Here is a 27454-nt window from a genome sequence, read left to right on the forward strand (position 1 = left end):
AACTTGTACGAAGTATATAAAAATGGGAGCACACAAAAAAATAAGGTTACCTTACAAATAAAATGAAGAATAATTTACGGTGTGTTTGGATTAAAGGAAATGGAGGAAAAAGACGGGAAGAGAAATGGAGAGATGTGATGTCTTTCATTTGGATAACAAATGAAGAAGGAAGGCAAATTGAAGGTGAGAGACATAGATGAATTAAATTGTAGGAAAATGATCACTCGTCATTCTTCCGATCCCTCCCCTCATCTTCTCCTCCTTCCCCTTCTTTTCCCTCCTCTTTCTTTATCCAAACACACTGTTATTTTGTTAATTTCATACACAAATGTGATTACAATATGTACATAACTACTACGCACAAGACTTGCATGCTCAAATGATATAACGGCTATTAGATAGTGGTTGGATGGTTAGGACACCCCATTTTTTCGAGATAAAGATGGACGCAAACTCTTTGTACCATGTATGTCTACTTTTATTTTGAAACCCTTCTGGTGTTTAAAAAAAATCTTTTTGGGAACTTTTAAGCTATATGTGTATATGTATGTAGTTACTTATCTTTCCTCCAACAAAAACTTTTGCATACATCCGCTTTACACTAATATTAGTGTACATCGAGCAGTATAGGGGTAACTTTAAGCCAATTTAGGGTAACTTTTTGTCTTTTTTTGAGTAACTTTGAACATAATATGATTTTTTTTATATAAATCAAACAAGAAAAGTTTTATAAGGGTGATAAAATTACTTTCAATCACTAATAATTGAATTTTAGTCATTTAAAATGTGATTCTTTTACCAATAAAACGTAGATTATTTTTATTTGTATTGGGTTACTTTTATATATAATAGGGTAACTTTTATTCATTTTAGGGGTAACTTTTAATCACTTTAAGAGAGATTTAAAATGGATGTACAATAATTATTGTACACCCGATTTTTTTAAAAGTTTGTGTTCCCCCAAAAAAATGTATTTGCATATCTAAAACAGACTTGAGCTTCTTTGAACATTTTTTTTACTGGTAGAACATTTGAACTATCTAGCTTTGACTTAACGAGGATCAAGATAAGAGATGGAAGCCTCGTTTACAGATGCTTCATTTGATTTGTCTTTTTGACTACTAGAACTACTTGACGGTTGATACATGTCACTAAAGATAATGAATGCAGGTCTCGAAGGCTCAGCAATAGACGACACTAGGTTGCTATTTAGCATGAATACAACAGTAGACATATTAGGCCTGCTCGTTGGATTTTCTTGAACGCATAACAACGCGATTTTGATGCATTTTAAGATTTGAGTCATTTCCCTCTGTAGTTGCGGAAGTGATTGATCCACCGCTTCTACGGCCTTACCTTCAACCCATTTCCTCCATGCCTGAAACCCGAAAGCAAACTAATTAATTCCATATTCAATTCCCCGGCCTCTTTAATTACTACTCCCTCCGTTTTTAAGTACTTGCTCCATTTCTCCATGCGTGGATTTTTAGGAGAAATTGGAGAAAGTAATAAAATATGGGGATAGTGGGGTAGTTAGAAAATAAAAAATTGTAAAAAGCAAAAGTAGTGGAAGAATAGGAGGAGAGAGAGTATTATGTTGGGTCCACCAAATAAATTAAATATTGTAAAAGCTTTCCAAAAAAAAGAAATGGAGCAAGTATTTAAAAACGGCCGGAAAAGGAATGTGAAGCAAGTATTTAAAAACGGAGGGAGTATCTCTAATTCCCATGTCAACTTGTAGAATGAAAGAAAAAATCTGGCAACATTGATGTTATTACTTACATAGCTCGGCAGGCTTTCTCCTCTTCCTTCGTCCGAAAACTTAGAGATCAGTTTGCCACTTATGATTTCCAGGACTAAAACACCAAAGCTGAACACATCAGACTTGACAGAAAAATGTCCCAGTTCCACATATTCCGGAGGCATATATCCACTGCATATTGCAGCGCGTATGATGATTAGCATATATAATGTGGTTCCGATAATGGTACAATAATAACAGCTATTATTAGAACAGGACACTTACTAGGTACCTAGAACTGTGGTACTATCTCCCCTAGTTTGGTCTGCATGAACAACGCTAGCCTTGCTGAAATTTGAAATCTTGGGGTTCATTGCTAAATCTAAGAGTATATTGCTGGGTTTCAAATCTCGATGGATCACTGTTACTTGAGAATCTTCATGTAAGTAAAGCAAACCTCGAGCAATTCCTAGAATTATTTGGTAACGTATTTCCCAATTTAAGTTTGCACGCTTGACAGAATCTGCATTCAATATACTTTAAGATTCAAGTACATTTCAAGCTGCTGATGTTTAAACATAAACATAAGGCCTTACCATATAAGAACCAATCGAGACTCTCATTAGGCAGATACTCGTAAATTAATAGTCTTGAATCCTTTTCTATGCAGAAACCTAAGAGTTTTACTAGATTTCTGTGCTGAAGATCGGCCAACAACCAAACCTCGTTGTTAAATTCAAGTTCACCATGCCTGCCATTTTTTCTGAGCCGCTTGACTGCTATTTCTTGCTCATTATTGGGAAGCATGCCCTATATAGAATGCAAGGAACGATGTTTAAATCAATTTAGAGTAAGAAAATTATTCGAATTTTCAATTTTATTAGTTTGTTCATGATGAACTGTCTAAAAAATCAATTGTATGCATTGCACAAGACAACTAGATCTAGCTAGCTATACGATATTAGTACCTACCTTATATACTTTCGTAGGACTGCCTTTCCCAAGCCTTTTAGCATCAGAGAAGCTATCTGTTGCATCTTGTATTGTGATATAATCGAATTGCAAGGAGTCAACACATGTTATCTGGTCATTGTCTTGAAGGGAAAAATATAGAACAGTTTAGAATTTTTTTTAAAGTAAGGTAACTAAACAGAGGAGTAGCAAATAATGTCTAACAACTTTTGAAGCATTGATTTTTCTTGACAAGTATTGTAGTTGTACTTACTCCTAACTTCTTTATGTATCGCTTTTTTCCTTCTTCCGGAGAGCCACAACCCAAGTGCGGCTAAAAGAATAACCAGGACAACAACAATGACAATCCATCCTTTTCCTGAATGACAGTATTCAAGCAAACAACATATTTAAATTTAAGTATGGCACATCATAATATAGAATTAATGGTCAATGTAATGCCACGTCTTCCCAACATGTGATGATGAAAATTTAGCAAAAAAAAAAAAATGAAGAGATGTTTAGAGGTGAAGTATCGTTGTACTTGATTAATAAAATATGGCATAAACTATCTTTAGAAATTAAGTATTTTACCGTTACTATCACTATAGCCTATCAAATTAGTCAGAAAAATCTAGAAAACACGAAACAATGAAAACTGTGGCTTTTGTGATGTGAGCATATGTTATCATTCAAGAATCAATGAGCAATAAAAAGAAAAAAAAAAAAACACCTGGCTTACTTTGGGTATGAATTGAAGGTGAAGCAGATGGAAATGGAATTGGCAGTTGTGAATTACTAGTCATGTTGACAAATCGATAGTTCTCAAACTCAACACTGCAGGACGGTCCATATATTCCAGCTCCAGTTACAGAACTTACAGTAATACAGCATGACTCTAATTGTCTAATCCCTACTTGAAGGCAATCAGAACAATCGGACTGTGATAAATCAGGATTGCACTGCATTAATCCATACACTTGGGAGAGAAACAGTAACATTTTCATATCCAATTGCAAATTTATTACGGGAATCCCCTGCAGACACGTTGTTTCTTAGTCCATCGAACAAGATTGAAAGCTTATACCTGAACTTTTCTGCATCAGATGAAGGTATCTTGTATGAATTTCTTTGTACACAATTCGGGCTAAGTTCTTTGATTCCAAATATAGGCCGATTTGCATACCGTACCATACACGTACTAAAATAATACCCAATGGCTTCCTTTTGTGTGAGACAATCCTCTGCGAGCCTCTTGGTGGTGTCAGACAGGCAGTCTTGGCAGTCAGAAACTGAAAGATCTCCCCTGCATACCGCGATTCCATTAACTTGGTTCGGGTAATCACCCACAGAAATATTGTAGAATCCGTTTTCAATTTGGGTGGTGGTAGATATGGTGGACAGAAGTGTGTTAAGGTTATTACGGTAGGCACTTGTGCTTGTATAATTGCCTGCGGAATCTATACAATTAAAACAGGCTAATACATCCAGAGCTGCGATAAAAGTAACTTGTGTAAAGAAAACTAAACAGAGAAACAAGGATGCCTTCATTTTGGTTCTTGGTTTAACACTAATGATATAAATTTTTTTTTGTTTTTTTTTTTTTGGTGTTTAGAGAGTCACAAGGGCGGGGGTGAGAATCGATGACCTCCTAGAATCGGGAGGGAAGCTGTAACTACTTGAGATATCCTTCACCCTCACTAATGATATAAATTAATGAAATTATGAAATATGATGAACCTGAAAATAATAGCAGTGTAACACTTGTATAGTTGTATTGCATATATTTTCGGAAGAATACGTACAAAATATTGAGTGGTCGTCGAGTGGGATTTTGCATTCAATTTCTCTAGCATTTGATTTTACTTCAAATTGCCGTGATAAGATTTCACACTTTTCATAATAATTTTACGATTTTTGCAAACTAAAATGGTGTTTGCGTGTCATTTAAATTTTAGACTTTTCATTATGGTCATTGCATTTCTTGACTCTCTCAATCACTAAGTATGACAGGTTTGACAAGTTGCATTTTTCCACTAACTTTTAATAGAGTTGATAAGTTTTGTTAAGTAAAATTCATTTTAATATAACACACCTAATTACACACCCTTATATTCAACTAAGATGCTACTTAAGATTGTCTACAGTAAAAGACTAACAAATTAGCTTACAATTGCCAGATTCATGGAAATGTAAGTTCTTCATTGCAGGAAGACTATACCTACATGAAAATTATAAGTCACTATAAAGTAATTTTGTTAATAATCACCATTTAAATGACCATTTTGAAAAATAACTAAGATTTTTTTTTTAATGAAAAAAAAAAGAAAAAAAAACCTACCACAAAAACACAAAACTTTGAGTAGCACTACCACGTTTTGTTTTTCTGGCAAGAATTTCCGTTTTTCCTCCAAAAAACCCAAATTAAGTGACAATATTGGTCTACATAATCCTAAATCAGGTATTATACATTAATTGCCCCAAATTCCCGTAATTTGCAAAATCTTAAATTCAAATTTTGCATATAAACCCTAATTCTAATTTTCAATCGAGAAATTAAAACAATTACAATGCGAAATTAAAGACAATTTATATGTAATTGTGTTCAGCTACAGAATTCCCTTGTTTTTTCTACCGCAATTAATTGAAATCTTACAAATTAAATTAAGCTCCCTCAACCGGAGATTCTTCCTAAAAAATTAAATGTGGTAGTGCTTATACAAAGTTTTTGTGTTTATGTTAATGCTTGATGTGTGCACCAAGGTGCACCTAGTTATAAAAAAAAAAGCGGAAAGAACATACATGTGTTTGAAAAAGAACATACAAGTGTTTGACGAAGAACATGTTTGTGTTTGACAAATCACATACATTACCAAAGAACTTAAAGACATTACAAATAGAACGCGATAAAAAAAATTTATTAAAATTTCATAAAAAAATTGCACATTAACAATTTTTTTTTTTTACCAAAGATGTTTCGGGTGTTTTTGTCCCTCGGGAAAGTTATGCACGAAGTCTGGTCTGGCCGGTCTGTACCTGCAAAATAACGGAGACTCCGGGTGGTTGGAGCTCCGCCTCGACGGTCAAGTTAGTAACTTGAAACGGAATAAAGAGTACGGAAATTGAGGTGGGGATCTGCTTGGATTCCAAGCTCAAGTGTTTCTCTGATGTAAGAGAATGCAGGTGTAATAAATGGTAAAACGTGCCCTCAAAATGAGGGACATCTCCCTATTTATAGGGTCTTTGGGAATTGTGCCCCTGATTAGGTTACTGAACCCTAATCATTGGTAGGCTGCGCCGTTTTGCGATGTTCTCGGGATTTAGGCATGAAGGCCGCCTTTTCCCTTGAATTCTGGAAGGACACGTGTCGAGCAGGGCTTGGTCCATTTTAGACCAATCTGGGGCTGACACGTGTCACCCTCTGATTGGGCCACGTGGCAGGGTGAAATTACCCTAAACATTTGCCCCTCACAGATGTGACGTGGCACGCCACGTGGCATCTGTGACACATGTCACGCTCCGGTTGGCGGTAATTTTACCGTTACAGAGTAACCGTTCACCTTCCGGGTAAATTACGGAAATGCCCCCATATTTACCCTCTATATATAGCCGTTTTACCCTCATAGTTTTGTACGTTTACAAAAATTTTCTAGAGAGAAAAATTTTGAGAGAGCAGAAGTCATCCGTTTGAGTCAGGCGCGAGCAAGAAACTTTGTTCTTCCGCAACCCAGCCGGACCCGCCTTCCTTCAGATATCAAATCCAAAGATACCGTCTCTGTCTCTCTCAGCTCTTTTCTTTTTTCACCGCTTGTACATATTTCTTGCAATAAATGGATGCATCACCAACACACACGGCACAACCTAGGTTAGAGTCCAGCTGGTCACCAGGGACGGCTGAGTCTAGGACTGGGAGTGCCGGCTCGGGGTGTTGGGACCACCCTTTGCCATGGATTCCGACCAGTTATGTGTCTGTGCAGGACACCATGGCTTGGACTATGCAGACGGCCACCGATCCAAATTACAAAAGCGAAGGCTCAGGCGGCCAAACGCCTGAGGGAGAAACGTCTGGTCAGGGAGATCAGACGGCTCTGGAGAGATCCCCTCCGCGCGCCCCTTCAACACCCGCTGACTCTTTCTTGGAAGAGTGTGACCAAGGTGGTGACGAGGCCGCCTCTGCCCCCTTGGAACAGAGTGAGGGTGAGACGGAGAGTGACAGCTCCGCCTCTACCTCTGAGAGCAGCGACGACTTGCCCCCTCTTCCGGATAGCGAGGAGGAAGAAAAGAAAAAGTGGAGTGAGAAGGACGATCCCTTCAGCATCCACGTCTCCTCCAAGGACCGGATCCAAATGGGGGAGAATTTAGAGAATTTTAAGCAAATGCACCCGCTTGGAGACGGGTATAAGATCCGGGTGCCGCCTGAGCTTGGCACCATCGCCTGGGGGGACGATCAACAGAACGCCAACAACTATTTTGGCTGTTATGAGACGGAGTTCAAAGCCGGCCTTCGCTTCCCCCTTCACCGGGCGGTGAAGGCAATTTTGAGAGGCTACGGCCTTGGGGTCTGGCAACTTACCCCCAATTCTTGGACCAACATTCTGGGGTATGTTGCCGCCTGCGAGTTTCAAGGGCTTAACCCCGGCTGGGAGGCTTTTGCAAGTATGCATTACCTCAGCAGAAGCCCAGGCGGCTGGAGGGCGTGGTATACTCTAACCACACATCCGCAATACATGATGACCTTGGCCAAGGTCTCAAAGTTCGACGGCTGGAAGCACAGGTTTTACCTGATGTCAGCCCCCACCAGACGGGAAAATTATGAATTTCGTCTGTACAATAAGAAGCCTGACTTGTTGGGCAGGAAGTGCGCTCTTCCCCGGATCCCAGAGCAAGACTTTGACAAAATAATTGAGGCAGACTTTATCGGCCTCACAGACGCAACTCTGTCAACCGGGGAAACAATAAAAGTCCCTAAGAATTGGATTCCCAAGAGCACCTGGTTCAGGGATGAATGCTTCCTAGCTGCCTGCGGGCTAGGGCACATGTTTAATAAACGTATGCACCTGAGTTCATACCGCCTGTAGTATTTTTCTATCGGTATTGATTTATGATGTTGACCAATTTCTTTCTTTTTGCAGAAGAAGCGTTGAACATGCTGCAGTCAGAGAAAACTCCCAAGCGGTCTTCTGCGACCATCCGCAAAGATCTTGCGGAGAAAGTTGCGGCCGAACTCAGGGCCAAGGTGATATGGAATAATAGTGAAAAATCTTACCTCTCTTGGAACCTTCGAAATTTAGTAGCTTAATTGTTATTTTAGATTTTGCTTACAAGTTTTTACCTTTCACTTGAAAGGGTTTTTCTTGTTTTAAGCGGTTAGGATTTATTTCCTTATTTTAATCTTTTATTTTGATTAGTTTTTAAGTTTAAGATTAAGTTTAGGAAATTTTATCTTTTAAATAGTTCTATCTTTATTAGAAGTGTGTTTAGGAATTTGACTAGTTGATTTTATCTAGGACTTCTAATGTAATTAGAAATCTTAGTAATTATTTGTAGCCTATATAATGGCATTTAGGCTCTTAATAAAAATCAGTTTTTGTCAAATTGAAATTTATAAAGGTTTACGTAAGCTTGTGCTTGTGTATTCTTGGCCTAGTTTAGGTTTTAAGCTCGTGTTGCTTAGCGTTTCTTGACCGAGACTCAAGATTCCAAACCTTTTAACTGCGATTGAAGGTTATATCCATCAAAATCCATATCAAATTGGTGTGGCTGCTGTTTGACGAGGGACGAGTTTGACAATTTGTGTCAAAAAACTCAGTTTCGAATGTCATATTGATCGACTTGGTTCTCCTTCCTTTCTAAAGATTTTGAGGTGATTATTTTTTTCAAATTGGTTAATTTTTTGTCTAGTTTTCACCTGCAAAATTTAAGAATTTTTCGAGAAGCATAGCTATTAAACTAGGTTCGTTCTTTACACCTGGTCAAAAATCAAATTAATCTGCCATTGTTGAGAAAAAAATAAACTGCGATTACTTGGCTGGGAATTTTTTTCTGAATTTTTGGTTAATGCTCCTTCCATAAGTTAATTTAAAAGCCGTCCTTTCCGGATGCTAACTTTTACTTGCTTATTTTTCGCAGGGGGGAGAAGTTGGGAAATCGTTTGAGAAGAATCTCAAACGGGCTAGGGAGGAGGCCCCAGCCGTTCTCAACAAAATAAAGAAGGCCGCCTCCGCGTCGACTCCTGGCGCCTCAGCCGGGCATCAACAGATGCAGATAGCGGGGCGCAACGAGAGGGTAGGCGGCAGCCTGGGCCTTGACCTCGTTGACCCCGTTACAGCGACCGGGGGGGTTCTCCACGCCTGCAAGCGGTACCCGCTTGGCCGGCTCTGAAGGTAAGAACCCTTTTGAATCCCCGCTTGAGCTGGGGTGGCCTTTGCGGGTGAAATCCCACTCCCAACAGACGTCATCCTTAGACGGCCGGATACAAATAGGTGTCGCCTTAGTTTCGCATTCATCACCTATTGATTGTGGTGCAGATCAATCTCAATCTCCCTGCTGGCTAGACGTCCAGAAGCATGCCAAGGCCATGCTGGAGGCCGTCCGGAAAAGGGATAAGGACAATATCCCTGGGATAGAGACGTTCAACCTTGAACGCATTCTATCCCTTGTGGCCGAGGTAAGAAACTTTGTCAATTCAACTTATTTTTTCCAAGTGTTTTATCCCGCCTGGAATACTTATACCGCCTGACTTTTTGCAGGACATGCTGCGGGTGGACGGGCTCAAACGTCCTTATTCCCGCAAACGGGAAGAGGTAAAAAGGGCCAAGAAGTCTGCCATAGACGCTGATAATATTGCTTTACACTCGACTATCGTAAATGAACTTGAAACTAAAGCAATAATTATGACACAGGCATCTAAAATCCAGCAGCTGGAGCTAGATCTGAAGGCGGCTAACCAGCGGGCTACGGATGCTGAGACGACCAAGAAGGGAGCGGAGGAGGCCCAGAAAAAGGCAGACGAGAGCGCCAAACAGGCTAATAAGGCGCTCAAGAAGACCCAGGCGGACCTTGGCAAACTGAAGACCAAGGTTGAGAGGTTGGAGAAGGATGCTGCGCAGGCTCAGAAAAACTTTGCAGCAACCTTGGAGGCGGAACAAAACCGCCTTGTTGCTGAGAGTGATGCTGACAACGACGCACGTATGAAGATTGCTTGGGCAGCCTTATACCCAGACGCGGATTACAGCATCTGGGCAATGGCGCACAGCTATGCTGAGTACGTGGTGTACTTGCGAGAGCAAGGCGAGCCAGAGCCTGCCTCCTTTGAAGCCTGGGTCAACTCCACTGAGCCGTCCGCGCCTGAGCTTCCTGGTCCTAGTGAAGCGCAGGAAATTCCCTCAGACGACGAGGAGAAAGGAGAGGGCCAGGAGGCTCCGTCTGCAGGCCAGAAGTGACCCCTCAGCGGCAGTATGCCAATCTTTGCTTTCTTTTAATTTTCTTTTTGTTCAGCGGCTGTATGCCAAAACTTGCTTTTTCCGGCCTGCGTGCCGAGTATCTGTGTATTTACCGGCTGTGGGGCCGGGTTAATTTACAATTTCTTTCTTCCGGACGGGGTCCGGTTAACATTTGATCCATTACAACTGTTTGGTTGGATGGACTTTTATGAAATGCACCGACTGAGTCGGTTTTGATCAATTTACATTTGAGTTTTTATTTTTTGCAAATTATAATTTTCGCCTAACTTATCAAAAGCATGCGGCAGCGATTTCTTGCCTAACTAGTCAATAGTCTGGTTGTCCTTGCCCCTGGACGGCTGTGTGATTGGTTTCAAGTGGAGTTGGTTGATTGACTTGAAAACGCCTGATGCTGCAAAGAGCATGATACATTTGTAAGTCAATCAATCACAGTAGTGATTGCCCCAAACCAAGTGCACAGCCGTACACCAACAGGCGCGTCGATCACTACACAGACGGCGTATGTCCGTCTTTGTAGAGATTTCATAGCCATTAACCAACTCTTTTGCCCCAATTGGGGTGGGAGGTGCAATTTTGAGATAAATAATCCAAGAGAGAACTTCAGCCGGTGACTGACTGATGCCTTTGGGCATCCGGTATCTGGGAACTTGTTCGTTCTTCGAAGGTTATTTTGGTCAGACGGTTATGAGTTGACCAATTTGGTCATTCAATTTTTGTCGTCTGCATGGATACGTAGAACCGACAAATATTCCGTTCTCTGCGACGATTGCACCCGGAGGGGTGTCGACGGACGCCTTTGTCCATGTTGGGACAGGCGATTTTATAAAATGAGCAACCATCCGGCCAATTTAGCCTCTGGTCTTGTTTGAGACCGGTTGTGTAGCCACTAAACGTTTTTGTGCTTAGTTTCTAGTTAGTATTGAATTTACACTAAGTATCGAACTTAGCTTTTTAAACAAATAGATCCGTCTGAGTATTACCCAGGCGGATAATCAGGCGGTTGAATAAACAAAGTGTCAAACTTAAATAAACAAGGTATCCGAGTATTACCCAGGCGGTCCAATGTAACCTTTACTAAGTGTTAAACTTAGTTGAGTAGAGAGAGACCCGCCTGGGTATTACCCGGATGAATAATCAATCAAAAAATAACTCAATCTTGCAAACGTCTAATTTCATTGATTTGTTTACAAAAAATTTACATTCTCAGAAGTAGTACTTTTTCAGATTATCTACATTCCAAGTTCTAGGCAGGCGCCTGCCGTCTGGGGTTTCCAGGCGGTAGGTGTCGTCCCTTACTTCTTCATAGATCCGGTAGGGGCCTTCCCAATTTGGTGTTAGCTTTCCCAGCTTATTGGCCCTACCAGTTGCCTCCATTTTTCGTAACACTAAGTCGTCAACTTTCAAAGGACGCTTGTGTACTTTTTTGTTGTAGGCTCTAGTCATTCTCAGACGGTAAATCTCATGACGCAAGGCGGCATTGCCCCTGCGCTATGGGAGTGAATCCAATGCCAGGCGCATTGCTTCCCAGTTTGCCTCTTCATCATATAGCATGACTCTAAAAGTCGGCTCGTAACGTTCGATGGGCAAGACGGCTTCAGCACCGTAAACCATGAGAAATGGGGTTTCACCGGTTGCCCCTTTTTCTGTTGTCCGGATGGCCCATAGGACATGGATTAACTCTTCTGCCCACAAGCCACCGGCTCTTTCTATTTTCTTCTTAATTCCGTCTGAGATGAGTTTGTTGAAGGCTTCAACTTGGTCGTTTGCTTGGGGCCGGCCAACAGATGCAAAGCAACTTGAGATCCCCTGATCTCCCAACCAAGTTTTTAGCTGAGGCGTCTCAAACTGAGGACCATTATCAAACACCATAGACATAGGTACCCCATACCGGGTGATAACATTCTTCCAGATGAAAGAAATTACGTCTGAGGTCTTGATGTTTTTAACCGCCTCAGCCTCAACCCACTTGGTGAAATAATCCACCGCCACTAAGATGTAACGCTTTCCGCCTGGAGCAGGCGTGTAGGGACCTAGAATATCCATGCCCCATTTTGGAAGCGGAATTGGGCTGTGGATGGCTGTCAAATCAGTAGCCGGGCGATGAATAAGTTTGCCAAACTTTTGGCACTTGTCACATTTCTTAACCAACTCCTTGGCGTCTGCCTCAAGAGTGGGCCAAAAATAATGTCGTCTGGCTCTGACGGCTAGGGACCTGCCGCCTATATGAGAAGCGCAGAATCCCGAGTGCAAGTCTTCGAGAACTTCCTTCCCCTTTTTTGGGGTGACACACTTCAACAGGGGCCTAAGAAACCCCGCCTTGAAGAGCTCTCCATTTCTCAACTCGAAACTTGCAGCTCGCTTCTTCAGGACGGCTGCTTCCTGTGGCGAATCAGGAAGTGTGCCGTCTGAAAGATAAGCCCGGATGCCATCCATCCAGGTAGAGCTTCGGTCCAAAACTCAAATGGGATCTTCATTGATGCTTCTCTTTTCCAGAACTTCCCAAAAGACAGACCGAGGCGTATCATGGCAGGCGGAAGATGCCAGTTTTGACAACGCATCCGCCTGGTTATTTTCAGTTCTAGGCACTTGGTTTAGCCGGAATTCCTCAAGTGCCCCGGCCTCTTCTTTGACTGCCTGAAGATATTTGATCATAGCCGGATGGGTAGCCTCATAACTTCCCTCGTACTGGCTAACAACCAATTGAGAATCAGAGTAGGCGTCAATTTTCATGGCCCCCGCCGCCTTACACATGCGCATGCCGGCTAGCAGGGCTTCATATTCCGCCTCATTGTTAGAGGCCTGAAACTTGAAGCGTAGTGCATACTCAAATTTGTCCCCTTCAGGAGATTCATAAATTACGCCTGCACCACAGCCGTTCTTTGTAGAGCTCCCGTCTACATACACTTTCCAAACCTGATCAAGATTATCCGGAGCCACCGGACGAGTCATTTCTACAATGAAGTCGGCAAACGCCTGACCCTTCACTGCCTTTCTTGGTTCGTAAGTGATTTCAAGACTGTGCATTTCAATAGCCCATTTCAACATTCTCCCGGATGAGTCCAAGGTAGACATTGGCCGCTTGAGTGGTTGGTCCGTGTAGATCACCACCGGATGTGCCAAAAAGTAAGGCTTTAATTTTTTAAATGCCATATACAAAGCAAGGCCAAATTTTTCAACCATGGGGTACCGGAGTTCAGCATTTTTAAGAACATGGCTAATAAAGTAAACCGGGAGCTGCACGCCGTCTCGCTCAGTAAGGAGAACGGCACTGAGGGCATGGTATGAGACGGCTAAGTACATGTACAACGTCTCCCTAGGCAAAGGACTGACCAACCTAGGCAGAGAGTGTAAATGCTCTTTCAGCCTCTGGAACGCCGCCTCAGCATCATCCCCCCATTCAAATCTGGTCTTCTTCCTGATTGCTTGGAAAAAGTAGAGGCATTTGTCACCTGACCGGCTGAGGAATCTTCCCAAGGCGGCCAGGCAACCAGTGAGTCTCTGGACTTCCTTGACAGAACGGGGTGACTTCATGTCAATCACCGCCTTTATCTTCTCAGGGTTAGCCTCTATCCCCCTTTGATCAATCAGGAATCCGAGAAACTTCCCAGACTCAACACCAAAGACGCATTTCTTAGGATTTAACATAACCTTATGCCGCCTGAGTGTGGTGAAGGTTTCTCGGAGGTCGACAAGGTAATCCATCTGCTGTTTAGATTTGACTATCATGTCATCAATGTACGCCTCCACATTCCTACCAATCTGATTAACAAAGACCGTATTAATCATCCGTTGGAAAGTGGCAGGCGCATTTTTCAAGCCAAACGGCATCACAGTATAACAGAATAACCCCTGATCAGTGACGAAGGCCGTCTTCTCTTGATCTTTCTTCCACAAGGGTATCTGATGGAAGTCGGAGTAGGCATCCATAAAACTCATCAAGGCGTGGCCGGCTATAGAGTCGACCAGACTTTTGATCTTTGGAAGCGGATAACTGTCCTTTGGACACGCCTTGTTGAGGTATGTGTAATCAACACACATGCGCCAGGTCCCATTCGGTTTCTTAACAAGGACCACATTGGCCACCCAGTTGGGAAAATTACAAGGCCGAATGAACCTGGCGTCTAGCAGCTTTTTGACTTCGGCAGCTGCCGCCTGACTTCTTTCCCCGCCGTGGTTTCTTTTCTTTTGCCGGATGGGCTTCTTTTTGGGATCCACGGCGAGTTTGTGGACAGCGAGATCCGGGCTGACGCCTGGCATCTCTTCCACTTCAAAGGCTAAGATGTCTTTGAATTCCTTCAGCAGGAGGTGCAAGTTTGCACCCAAAGTAGCATGAGCGACCGTCCCAACCTTAACAGTACGTTCTGGACGGCTGTCATCCAGAACGAGATCAATGCTTTCGCTAGCCGGTTGGGGACGGAGCTCATCTGACCGCTCACCGGTCAGTGATTGCTATTTTTTCTCCTTCTTCACCTCCACCAGCAGAGGTGCCTTTCTTTTCTTACCGGCTGCTGGTGGGGCAGGTGCTGGATCGGCATCCTTGACATTGTCAAGGTCTATTGGTTCCTGGACGCCTGGGGTTACAGTGTCCCTGATGGCTGAGAGGTAGCACTCCCGAGCCGTCTTCTGATCCCCATTCAGGGAACCAACAGTGCCATCATCCTTCTCATACTTGATGAGCATGAGAGACGGGATGATTACCGCCTTGGCTACATTGAGGGTTGGCCTGCCAAGGATAGTGTTATAGGCGGTCAACTCCTCAACGACCAAGAACCTGATGACAATATGTCGCCCTTGGCCCTTCTCTCCCAGCCGGATGGGTAAGTCAATTCTCCTGGCTGGGTAGACCATTCCACCCCCAAAACCAACCAAGGGGTGGGTGACCGGATGCATGCTGCTGACATTATATTTCAGCTTTTGCAGGCACCGGAGGCTGATGATGTCTGATGAGCTGCCGGTGTCTATAAGGATCCGTCCAACCAGCTGGTTGTCAACCTTACATTCAATCACCACCGGGTCATCATGCGGGCGGCGGACGCTGCCCCTATCCTTCTCAGTGGTCAAGACGTCTGGGAAGGAGGAGCTGGCTTCCGCTTGCTCATCATCATCTTTGTCCATCTTTCGAAGATGGCTCTTGGTGCCCCGGATGGTAGGGCCACCACATGAGAACCCGCCTGCTATAGTGTAAACCGGCTCCTTGTCGGTATCAGAGCTACTAGCAGGCTGGGGGGTAGTCTTGGAGAACTGACCCTTGTTTTTCTTTTTTGCCCCGGCTGGGGACTTAGTAATGTAGGACTTCAGCAGCCCTTTGTCAGCCAGACGGTCCAACGCCCGCTGAAGACTAAAGCAGTCGTTGGTGTCATGGCCAACTTCCTCATGGAACTGACAGAATTTATTTTTGTTCCGTGACTGGACAGAACTCTTCATAGGATTCGGCTTCTCAATGGACAGCCGGTCCTTTACCTCCATGAGGATAGAGTTGCAGTCTTTGTTAAACTCGTACTTGGGGACGTACGGTTTAAACTCTTTCTTTTTCTTCTGGGACGGCTGGTCAGAGTCAGTAACCGCCCAGACTTCTTTTTTTTCTTGCTCTCTTCTTTGTTTTTGGCCGGCTGAGCTGACCGGCTGTCTTTCTGCTTGTCAGACTTTTTGGAGTCCGACTGGCTACCAGGCGAGCAGAGGTCAGTAGCTTGGATGTAGCTCTCCGCCTCCCTCAGGGCCGCCTGTAAGGTGAAAGCCCCTTTTCTGACGAGGTCGAACTTAAAAGTCGACCCGTCTCTCAGACCCTTGAAAAAGTCTGTAAAAACTACCTCGTCAGACAGTCCTTGAATCTGAATTCTTATCAGATTGAATCATCTGACATATGAGCGCAACCCTTCTCTCTCTCCCTGCTTAACAATGCTCAAATCAAGACTTGTTTTCTTAGCAAGGATGTTCATTGAGAAGTTGGAAGCAAACAGAAAGGCGAGCTTCCTGAAGCTATCGATGGACCCGGCTGGCAGATTGCCAAACCATTGTTGGGCAATGCCCTTCAATGTATCCGGGAAACATCGACACCACGTGGCATCATCCAACCCCTGCAGATACATGAGATTGGTGTACGCCATGAGGTGGTCTTCTGGATTGGAGGTACCATCATAGGTACCAACCAACACGTTCTTAACCTTGGCCGGCTGAGCCACCTCGATTATCTCCCGAGTGAACGCAGAAGGTTGTTCACCCAGGCGCAGCAAACGAAGCTGTCAGTCCAATGGCTGGACATTTGGATATGCCGCCTGACCCCCAAAGAAGGTCGGCTGCATGAAGTGAGGAGGATACTGCTCGTAAGCCTGAGTAGGCATATACGGGACAACTCCAATCATATGAGGGCCAGAATGGACGGTATTACCGCCTGTCTGACTCTCATGCAAGGAGGGTGCACTCCCTGCAGAAATGTTGTTGAAGCTGTCTGGAAAATTCGACGTTGAAGCCGACTCAGACAGCGATTGATTTCTCTTCCGGTTGATGATCTCCTGGGCATCAATAGTTGATTTTTTGCTTCTCACCGGCTGCTGAGGCCGGCGAGTGTTGTTGGTGTTCCTCCCAGGGAGGAGAATTTTTTACCAATCAATGGTCCCGGCTGCCTTCTCCTTTGGATGGGGAGTGGGCTGCCGGTTTCTGACTGACTTCCCCTTCTCTGGAGGGGTCTTCTTCGCCGACTGACCCTTGCTTGGGCCAGCCCGGCTTTTGGTGATCAGCTATGTGATTTCACCCTTGAAACTGGTCATGAATCTCATGAGTTCGTCTCGGGTGACAGGGGCTGATCCAGCGGCCGTTTGGGTTGCCCCTTCCGGCTGCCCAGTGGGTCTACTTGGACCCGCCTAGGAGGCACCCCGGTCCAGAGTCTCTCTGGACCGAATGTGTTTGACTCTGAGAGAGCCGTCTTCGGCTGTGGAGGTTTCGACTTGAGGATCCTCATCCTCCTCATGGTCTGTAAAGACTTCTGGATCTTCGCCCAGACGGTTAGGGGCTGGTACAGACTCTTGAACCATCTTCGAGGTACTCTCCCCACAGACGGCGCCAAATGTTTCGGGTGTTTTTGTCTCTCGGGAGAGTTATGTCACGAAGTCTGGTCTGGCTGGTCTGTACCTGCAAAATAACGGAGACTCCGGGTGGTTGGAGCTCCTCCTCTGACGGTCAAGTTAGTAACTTGAAACGGAATAAAGAGTACGGAAATTGAGGTGGGGATCTGCTTGGATTCCAAGCTCAGGTGTTTCTCTGATGTAAGAGAATGCAGGTGTAATAAATGGTAAAACGTGCCCTCAAAATGAGGGACATCTCCCTATTTATAGGGTCTTTGGGAATTGTGCCCCTTATTAGGTCACTGAACCCTAATCATTGGTGGGCTGCGCCGTTTTGCGGCGTTCTCGGGATTTGGGCCTGAAGGCCGCCTTTTCCCTTGATTTCTGGAAGGACACGTGTCGAGCAGGGATTGGTCCATTTTAGACCAATCTGGGGCTGACACGTGTCACCCTCTGATTGGGCCACGTGGCAGGGTGAAATTACCCTAAACAAAAGATATCATTGCCCCAAATTTAGTTTTTTTTTTCTCTCTAAAAATTCAACTTTTCATAACAATTTTATATTCACTCTCAAAAATTATTTTCAACTAAAAATATTTCAAAAATTCATTTTCAAATTAAATTTCAAATTTTAATATTCAAAATCACATAAGTTAAAAGAACATAAGTATAATGTAAAGAACATATAGTTCATACCTAAAGAACACACTAATCAAACTCAAAGAACATATGATAATAGAAATAATTTAGATATATGATAATAAAAAAATAAATAAAAAGAATGTGTGCATCACTCATTACCTCAATACGAGCCAAATTCAAAAAACATATTATCAAACATATGTAGGTATGTTCTTTGTCAAACATGAGTATGTTCTTTGTTAAACCAAAGTATGTTATTTCCACCTTTTTTTTTATTTATCGGATGCACAAGTTGCACCTTGGTGTATTATCCTATGTTCGTGTTAAAAAAAAAATATTAAAGAGAGAAAAAGTTTTATAATTTTAATTTTTATGTTACGTTTTTTTTTGTTTTGTTTTTTTTTTTTTTTTTTTTTTTTTTTTTTTTTTTTGGGTTTTGGTTAAGTATTATTAAATTTAACTTATTGATAACTGGTTTTTTTATATGTCAATCAATAAATAGATAAGATGAATTTTATTAATTAGAGGGTTAAGATTCACTCAATATAATGGCTATAATTTTAATGTAGCTATTGCAAAACTATCCTTCATTGCAATACTTGAATAATTGATCATGAATCACATCACTAATCGTGGTTCACTTTATATGTGATCTTGATTATAAGTGTTTACAAAATAATAACTTAACCACTAATTTAATTTCTCAATCATTTTAATCTGAACATTTATCCCCCAAGAGATAAACTGCGTCTTTACAAACAATCTGTTTAACATGGTTGGAGATCAGTGATGGAATCCTGATTTGTGGACAAACTCACTAATTGTCTTTCCTTATGAGTATCAGAGTTAGTGTCCATAGCCGCGTTAACACTGACAAATGAAGGATGAGAAGGAACCGGCAATGAGAGCGAGCGGCTACTGAGCATCAACACGACAGAAGACATAGTTGGACGGTCATCCACACTTTCTTGAACACATAACAAGCCCATGTGTATGCATCTTATTATATCAGTTTTAGACGCCGTTGACAATGTTGGATCAATGACTGATATTGCTGTACCTTCCCTCCAATTTCTCCATACCTGCTCAGCAACAATATATATCGGACATAGATTAGTTACAGGACACTATTACAGAGTTTGTAACATAGAAACTTGCCTTAAAAGTGAGTAATTTTAAGGACGTAGTAAAAGATGATATATAAGAATGCTTGAACACTTACAAAGCTTAATAGGTCCTCTGTGTATTCCCCATTTTGATAGCCAGAATTCTTTCGACCTGTAATAACTTCTAGGACTAGTATGCCGAAGCTGTAGACATCTGATTTTACGGAGAAGAATCCATGGAAAACATATTCTGGTGCCATATATCCACTACATAAAGGAGATTAATTACGACATTAGGCTTTGATATATTTCATGGTTTGCTTGTTCATATGATCATATATATGTGATATCAAAGCAAATTAAAGTTTGATGTCATTTTTTAGATGTTTAATATAATGACCACATACTAAAAGTCTAGGGAAATGTCCTCATTAGCATGATTTACTTACTAGGTACCGACGATTCTACTGGTATCTCCCTGTGTTTGGTCAACTCCAAATAACCTTGCCATACCAAAATCTGCAATCTTGGGAGCCATATCTTCATCTAGAAGAATGTTGCTGGCTTTAAGGTCACGATGGATAATTCTTAGTCGAGAATCCTCATGAAGGTAAAGAATTCCTCGAGCAATGCCAATTATAATCTTGTAGCGAGTTTGCCAATCTAAAACAGAACGCATGCTTACATCTGCACATAAGGAGGTATCATAAAGTTCAATTCATGTTTCATAAATTTATGTCATCATACTTTAAAAAGAAGTCAAATCATACCAAACAAGAAGTGATCAAGGCTAGCGTTGGGAACAAACTCATATATGAGTAGTCTTTCTTCCTTTTCTAAGCAGAAGCCAAGGAGCCTTACAAGATTCCTGTGTTGAAGCTTAGCCACTAACATAACTTCAGTTTTAAACTCGCCGTCACCTTGTCCAGAATCCCTTGACAGTCTCTTCACTGCGATTTCTTGTCCACTTGATAACTTTCCCTGGTTTAAACAAACATACACATATAACTTATGGAGTTATGCCCCATTCTACAAAATTTAGTCAAATAAAACTTCATTCCTCTGCTTTAAAAAAGTTGCAACACTCAACCAAATATGTGAAAGCTTTTGGGCAAAACGTTGCAATATAATTTTTATAATACTTAGTATTTTCAATTATAAGTTTACGATGTTATAACTTATAAGTACCTTGTAAACAAAACCAAATCCACCTCGACCAAGTTTATTAGCATCTGAGAAATTATCTGTTGCCACTCTAATGGTGTCAAAACCATATTGCAGAGACATATAACTTATGGTTTCATCATCATTTTCATCATCTTGATTAAAGGTTAAGAAAATCAAAGGATTAGCATCATTTTATTATATCAAGATCTATACAAGTACCATAAATGATTATAAACATAGAAGACATTCTTTTGCTTACTTAAACTTTCAACATTTTTCCTTGTCTTCCTTCTTCGATACAAGTAAATGAAGCCAATTGCAACAGCAATTAATACAACTGTCGGAACTATGATAAGTACGGTGGTTATTGCCGTGTTGCTTCCATTTCCTGCAGATTATGAAGTTGACAATCAAGTAGCTGAAATATGATTTATTATTCCATCCAATACGTTTATATATTTTTTGGCGTTTAAAAAGCCAGACATGTAATGAGAATCGATTCTAAAACCCCCTATAACCAAGAGGGAAGCTCTAATTTACTAAGCTATTCTTGACTTCCATCTAATAAGTATACATTGACGTGTTCTAATTAATTATTCTATCAAACCTTAATATAATAGTATCACCATCACTATATTTATACTTGCACTTATCTCGAAATTTTAATAAGTAGAGGACTAGTTGGTGAGCTTCATAAACTTTTCTATAAGAAAAATATACAAGTATATTTTTTTTCGACTTCTTGTGATATGTACCTATTCATTTTATTGTCCATTGACCACTTCGATTCCCACATGCTCAAGGTTCTTATTTTAATTATTTGAAAGTAACATATAATTTTCTCATAAGATAAGCTTAATTAGCTAAGCTAAAATAATATAATAGAACAAATAGCAAGAGTTGAATTGATTTCATAACCCATGTTAGACAACTAGATATATATTAATCAACTGACTGAATATCCCTTTGAAAGCACATAGTTTAGCAATCCAATTTATAAGGTAAAATTCTGATTTTTCAAAGTAAAAACTTTTAACATTTCCCATTTACCTGATGGTGGTGGAGGAGATGGTGCTGTCGACGGTGGAGGAGAAAGAGGACTAGTAACGTTGTAAAACAGATCCTGCTCGTATCTTATTTCGCAATTAGATCCAACAACCCGTGCTCCTATACTGTTATTGCAACAACTAGGAAGCACATTATTAATACAATCACCGAGACAATTAAAACAGTTTCGATATGACAAATCCGGAGAACATTGAGCAACTGCATAAACATTCTTCAAGCTTCCATAAGTACCATTTCCGGTTGCATACTTAAGTCTAGAATCACCCGAAGCAGCTTCATTTTGAATCTTGTTCAATAGCGATCCCAGCACCTCATCAAAGTCTTTAGCGTTATTATCAGGCACACTAGCGGAGTTTGTTAAGTAGTAGGCAGGTTGTCTTGAGCTCATGCTCGACAATGCAGATGAACGAGTTGCATAACGTACCATACAATTGTCGTACCACCCAGAAGCTTCCTTTTGCGTAGGGCAGAGCCGTGGAAGCAGAGTAATTGAGTTATTAAGGCATGTATAACAATCTTGGAAGGACAGTTCACTTCCACATAGCGCGTCCCCATATACTTGATCAGGGTCCTTGCCAATTGAAAAGTTATAGTAGCGCGAGTTGATTTGAGTGTTGGATGATATCGAAGTGAAGAAGGTGTTGAGATTGGTGTGGTATGTGCTAGTGTTTGTATAGTTACCATATGTGTCTATACACAAATGAGTTATGAAATTTGGTTGGCTAAAAGAAATGGAGATGAAGTAAAAATGAATAAGAATCAAAATATAAAGAACTCTTGACATTCTTATTTTTAAATCTCAGCTCCCTCTTTTGTGATTCGACGTAAGAGAGATCATGTATACAAGCTACAAATGGCGAAATGATTAAGGAGAACGTGTATAACTACCGCGTTTGTTGAGTTCATACTCGAAGAAGACTAGAAAAAGGAAGAATTTATGAGAAGAAACTAAAGATGGGAGAGAGTGGAAAACAGTCTTTTGGCATGGTTGGTACCTTCTCATTATATAATTTCTAAATTCGAGTATAGAGATACAACCAAGTTGCCAAATTTTTACTCAAAAAAATGATACAATAAACAAAATTCAGTTTCCCACTTGATAAAGCAGCAGCCCTTGTCCCACTAGTTACTAGACTACTAATGACAATGTAGCACACCTTGTTAGAAACGACCACATTATTGGTCAATTGTAGAGTCTATTGTGAAACAATGGCGCTACCTTCCCAGAACGAACGAGGAACCTATGGGCGTTTTTAAAGAGAAAGATCGAGCAGAAGTTTCTGGGAAGACCTTTTTAAACAAATGAGGAAAATATGGATGTTTTTTCTAAGAGAGATCGAGCAAATGTTTGTGATGCGACCTTTTTAAAACGGATGGGTGTTTTCTAAGAGAAAGATCAAGCAGACGTTTGTAGGGTGCCTTTCTATTAGTAACGATAAACCTATTGGTGCTAAGAGAAGTATTGAGCGACATTTTTGGGGTGATCTCCTAGAAGGAACAAAACCTATTGGTGTTTTTCTTAGAGAAAGATTGAGCTAGCCCACATTTGTTACCTCATAAGAATGAGAAACATGTTGATGTTTTTTTGGAGAGAACTAGAGAAGTCAAGCAAACCACTATTATAAATGTAGAATTGTAATTTACAGCTTTGGGGAAAAAAGTTCATACAAACATGCTTTGAACCAATACAACAATACAAGATCGCCAACAAATATATTATTAGATCAATTATCTATGATTTATTAGAAAGAAACATTTTTTTTAAAGATGAAATACTTATCTTTCTGCTCTTGTTAATCTAACATCTTTTAACTGTCTTTAATTAATTACTAATTGTTGAAACCTATTGTAGCCCACTTGTGAGTGTCCCACATTGGAGAAATATTGAGAGATATTTCACTTTATAAGGTAGATGAGTTAATTCTATTATTGTTACCATCTCTCATCTTCAATTAAATTTTTTTGACCAGGACTAGGTTAGCACTTGAAATTATTAGAGCAATCACGTAAAACTTTTATGCAACACAAGAGATATCAAACAACTGCGACCTTCACGAACAATCGGTTTAACGTGGATGGATATCAGTGATTGAAACCTCATTAGTTGAAATACTCTCTGATTGTCTCGCATTGACACTGATGAATGAAGGATGAGAAGGAACCGGCAAAGAGAGCGAGCTGCTACTAAGCATCAACACGACAGAAGACATAGTTGGACGGTCATCTACACTTTCTTGAACACATAACAACCCCATGTGTATGCACCTTATTATATCAGTTTTAGATGCCGTTGATAGTATTGGATCAATGACCGATATTGCTGTTCCTTCTCTCCAATTTCTCCATACCTGTGCAAAGACATTATGTACGCGACATAGATTAGTTGCAGGACATTATTACAGAGTATGCAACATAGAAATTTGCATTGAAAGCGAGTAATTTTTTAAGAGGTCATCAAATTAAGATGATGACTTTATTCTTGACCACTTACAAAGCTAAATAGGTCTTCTGTGTATTCCTCATTTTGAAAACCAGAATTCTTTCGACCTGTGATAACTTCCAAGACTAGTACACCAAAGCTGTAGACATCTGATTTTACAGAGAAGAATCCATGGAATACATATTCTGGTGCCATATACCCACTGCATAAAAAGGAAATTAATTACATACATTATTTTTTGACAAATTACATACATTATTAGGCTTTCATACTTATCATGATTTTCTCATTCATATAGTCAAATCTATGTGTTATCAAAAAAAATAATCTGTTTCATGTCCAAATAAAATTAATAGTTTCATGTCCTTTTTTAGAAATCCATAAAAATGATCACATTAGTCTAGGAAACTGTGGCCAATTGACCAAATTGGTAAATAAAAAAGACCCCAAGCGACAATTTGGTAAAAAAACTTGATCCGACAACAATTTGGTAAAAAAACCTAACCATATGCGACAATTTGGTAAAAACAATAAACTCCGGCGACATTTAGACCAAAAAAATCTATTTTTTTCCGACAAACTCTTTAAAAATCATAATTTAATTTATTTTTGTGATTTTAAATTTATTTTTCCTTTTATAAATTTTGAATACCTATGCCATTTCCTTTTTATTTTGCTAAATCTTGATACCAAATTTATTTCCTACCCCTTTTTAAAAACATTTCGTTAATAGGAGGTATGAAACTTAAGTGAAAATTGATACTAAACATGTAATTTCTTGAAATTGTTATTTCTATAAAAAAAAAGGATTGATAAATAACCACAAAAAACGAACTAAATTAGGTATTCACGAGTAATTTGTTGGAAATTTTTGTATTTTTTGGGTAAAATGTCGCCTGAGATAATTTTATTTATCTAATTGTCGCTTAGGGTTAATTTTTTTACCAAATTGTCGCTGGAATTTTTTTTTTTACCAAATTGTTGCTAAGGGTCTTTTTTATTTACCAATTTGGTCAATTGGGCAGGAAACTGTCTTATTAATTAATTTGGCAGACTTACTAGGTACCGACAATTCTGTTGGTATCCCCCCGGGTTTGGTCAACTCCAAATAACCTTGCCATCCCAAAATCTGCAATCTTGGGAGTCATCTGCATCTAGAAGTATGTTGCTGGCTTTAAGATCACGATGGATAATTCGTAGTCTGGAATCTTCATGAAGGTATAGGATTCCTCGAGCAATGCCAATTATAATCTTGTAGCGAGTGGGCCAATCTAAAACAGATTGCATGCTTACATCTGCACACAAATGATACTCATGGAGTTAGCATAAAGTTAAATTCATCAACTTTCCTTAGCATAAACTTATCTGCCAATCAATTTTTTTTAAGAAAATCTAAAGATAATAGTATAAACTTAATGTACATGAGTACATCATTTGTCATGCTTTAAAAAAGAAAATAAACCATACCAAACAAGAAGTGATCAAGGCTAGTGTTGGGAACAAACTCATAAATGAGTAGTCTTTCTTCTTTTTCTAAGCAGAAGCCAAGGAGCCTAACAAGATTCCTGTGTTGAAGCTTAGCCACTAGCATAACTTCAGTCTTAAACTCGCCGTCACCTTGTCCAGAATCCCTTGAGAGTCTCTTCACTGCGATTTCTTGTCCATTTGTTAATTTTCCCTGGTTTTAGCAAACATATACATACAGCTTAATGACCCACAAACTTGAGTTATGAATTAGTATTCTTTTACAATCTGTAAAAATTAGTCAAATTATACTAGAACTAATCAAAGACAAAGTTTTGATCTCAATAGCTTATAATGTTAGAAGTACCTTGTAAACGATACCAAATCCACCTCGGCCAAGTTTATTGGCATCAGAGAAATTGTCTGTTGCCACCCTAATAGTGTCAAAACCATATTGTAGAGACATGTAACCTCTGCTTTCTTCATAATTTTCACCATCTAAATCATAGGTTAAGAATATCATCAGAGGACTAGCATCATAATAGCAATATATATAAACATTCAAGACAATTTTTACTTACTCAAACTTTCAATATTTTTCCTTCTCTTTCTTCTTTGACACAAGTAAGTGAAGCCTACTGCAAGAGCAATTAATACGACTATTGGAACTATGATAAGTACGGCAATTGTTCCCTTATTGCTTCCATTTCCTGCAGATGATGAAGTTAAGAAAGTAGCTAAGTACAAGTTAATGATGTTCAAATTATAGAATAAATAGCAAGAATTGAATTCAAAACCCATTAACAATTCAGAGTTTAGCATTCCAACTTGTAATTGAGAATTCTGATGTTCAAAATAAAGTAATAACTTGAATAATTTCGCAGTTACCTGATGGAGGAGGAGGAGATGGTGCAGTCGACGGTGGGGTAAGTGGTGGACTAGTAATGTTGTAAAACAGATCCTGCTCGTATCTTATCTTGCACTTAGGTCCAATAACCCGTGCTCCTATGCTGTTATTGCAACAACTAGGAAACACATTATTAATACAATCTCCAAGACAATTAAAGCAAGTTTGATATGATGAATCCGGATCACATTGAGCAAGTGCATAAACATTCTTTAAGCTTCCATAAGTAGCATTTCCGGTTGCATACTTAAGCTGAGAACCACCCGATGCAGCTTCATTTTGAATCCTGTTCAATAACAATCCTAGCACTCGATTAAACTCTTCAACATTATTATCACTCACAGAGTTTCCATTGCTTAGATAGTAGGAAGGTTGTCTTGTACTGAGAGTCCATAATGCATCTGTTCGATTAGCATAAATTAGCATACAGTCGTCGTACCATCCATAAGCTTCCTTCTGTGGCTGACAGAGCCGTGGAAGCAAACTTATTGAGTTATTGAGACATCCATGACAATCTTGGAAAGTCATATCACTTCCACATAGTGCTTCCCCATAAACTCGGTCAGGTTCCTTGCCAACTGAGATATTATAGTAACGCGAGTTGATTTGAGAATTAGATGATATTGAATTGAAGAAGGTATTGAGATTGGCATTGTATGTGCTGGAATTTGTATAGTTACCATAAGTGTCTATACACAAATGAGTTATGAAATTTGGTTGGCAAATCGCGATGGAGATTAAGTAAAAATGAATGACAATGCTAATATGAACAACTCTAGACATTCCCATTGGCGTGTCTCAGCTCCTTGTTTTGTCATTCGACGTTAGGTGGATCATAAATACTAGCTAAAATGGCAAAATTAGCAAAATGTGTATAATATGAATCTAAAACCGCGTGTTTAATTAGAGTTCATACCTGAATAATTTTTTAAAAAAAACTTTGCAAGTCAAGAGAAGAAAGTAAAGAAGACTGTGAAATATAGTCATTTGGTATGGTTAGTAATTGCCCATGTTTTTTCATTTTTAAACTCATACACTCAAAATAATCGAATTATAATAAAACCAAGTTGCCAAAATTGTAATCAGAAAATTAATATATTAAGCCAAATTGATAAAGCAGCAGCCCCTGTTTAACTAGGCATTGGTCACAAGGTTGAAGCTAGCACACCTTGTTAGAAAAACATTATTTGTTAATAATTGTCATTTGTTATCAGAGAGCTAGCCTGTTGCGAAATCATGGATCAAACATAGATAAAATACAACAATCATCAAAATGATAAAATATAACCAACTCGATAAAAAAAAAAAAGAAAAAGAAGAAGGAAAAGTCCTATATAATTTCCCACTTGACAAAGCATGAAAGCAACCCCTGCCCTACTAAATAGTAGAATTATACTACCTCCGTTAACTTTTATTTGCAACTTGAAATATTTTATGTCTCACAAAT

General features: G+C 40.1%; 1 protein-coding gene and 1 pseudogene across 2 annotated transcripts; both read right to left on the reverse strand.

The window, feature by feature from the left end:
• Positions 1–1031: 1031 nt before the first annotated feature.
• Positions 1032–4255, reverse strand: LOC145636370 (cysteine-rich receptor-like protein kinase 10). The gene is made up of 7 exons (XM_081687911.1): positions 3435–4255; positions 2967–3071; positions 2714–2835; positions 2338–2551; positions 2027–2264; positions 1783–1933; positions 1032–1378 (listed from the first exon to the last, which is right to left on the reverse strand). Exons 1-7 carry the CDS (start codon positions 3697–3699, stop codon positions 1052–1054), a joined length of 1422 nt encoding a protein of 473 aa, XP_081544037.1. The 5' UTR covers positions 3700–4255; the 3' UTR covers positions 1032–1051.
• Positions 4256–18438: 14183 nt separating this feature from the next.
• On the reverse strand, positions 18439–26796 carry LOC145637294 (uncharacterized; annotated as a pseudogene). Its single transcript, XR_014114160.1, has 14 exons — positions 25989–26796; positions 25688–25837; positions 25468–25598; positions 25104–25314; positions 24696–24931; positions 23688–23838; positions 23268–23544; positions 21179–21994; positions 20388–20516; positions 20150–20280; positions 19732–19942; positions 19411–19648; positions 19078–19228; positions 18439–18937 (listed from the first exon to the last, which is right to left on the reverse strand). The product of XR_014114160.1 is annotated as an uncharacterized LOC145637294 (transcript).
• Between the last annotated feature and the right edge of the window lie 658 nt (positions 26797–27454).

This window comes from Chenopodium album, chromosome 6 (genome assembly GCF_948465745.1).
Source record: "Chenopodium album chromosome 6, dcCheAlbu1.1, whole genome shotgun sequence".
Lineage (NCBI taxonomy): Eukaryota > Viridiplantae > Streptophyta > Magnoliopsida > Caryophyllales > Amaranthaceae > Chenopodium > Chenopodium album.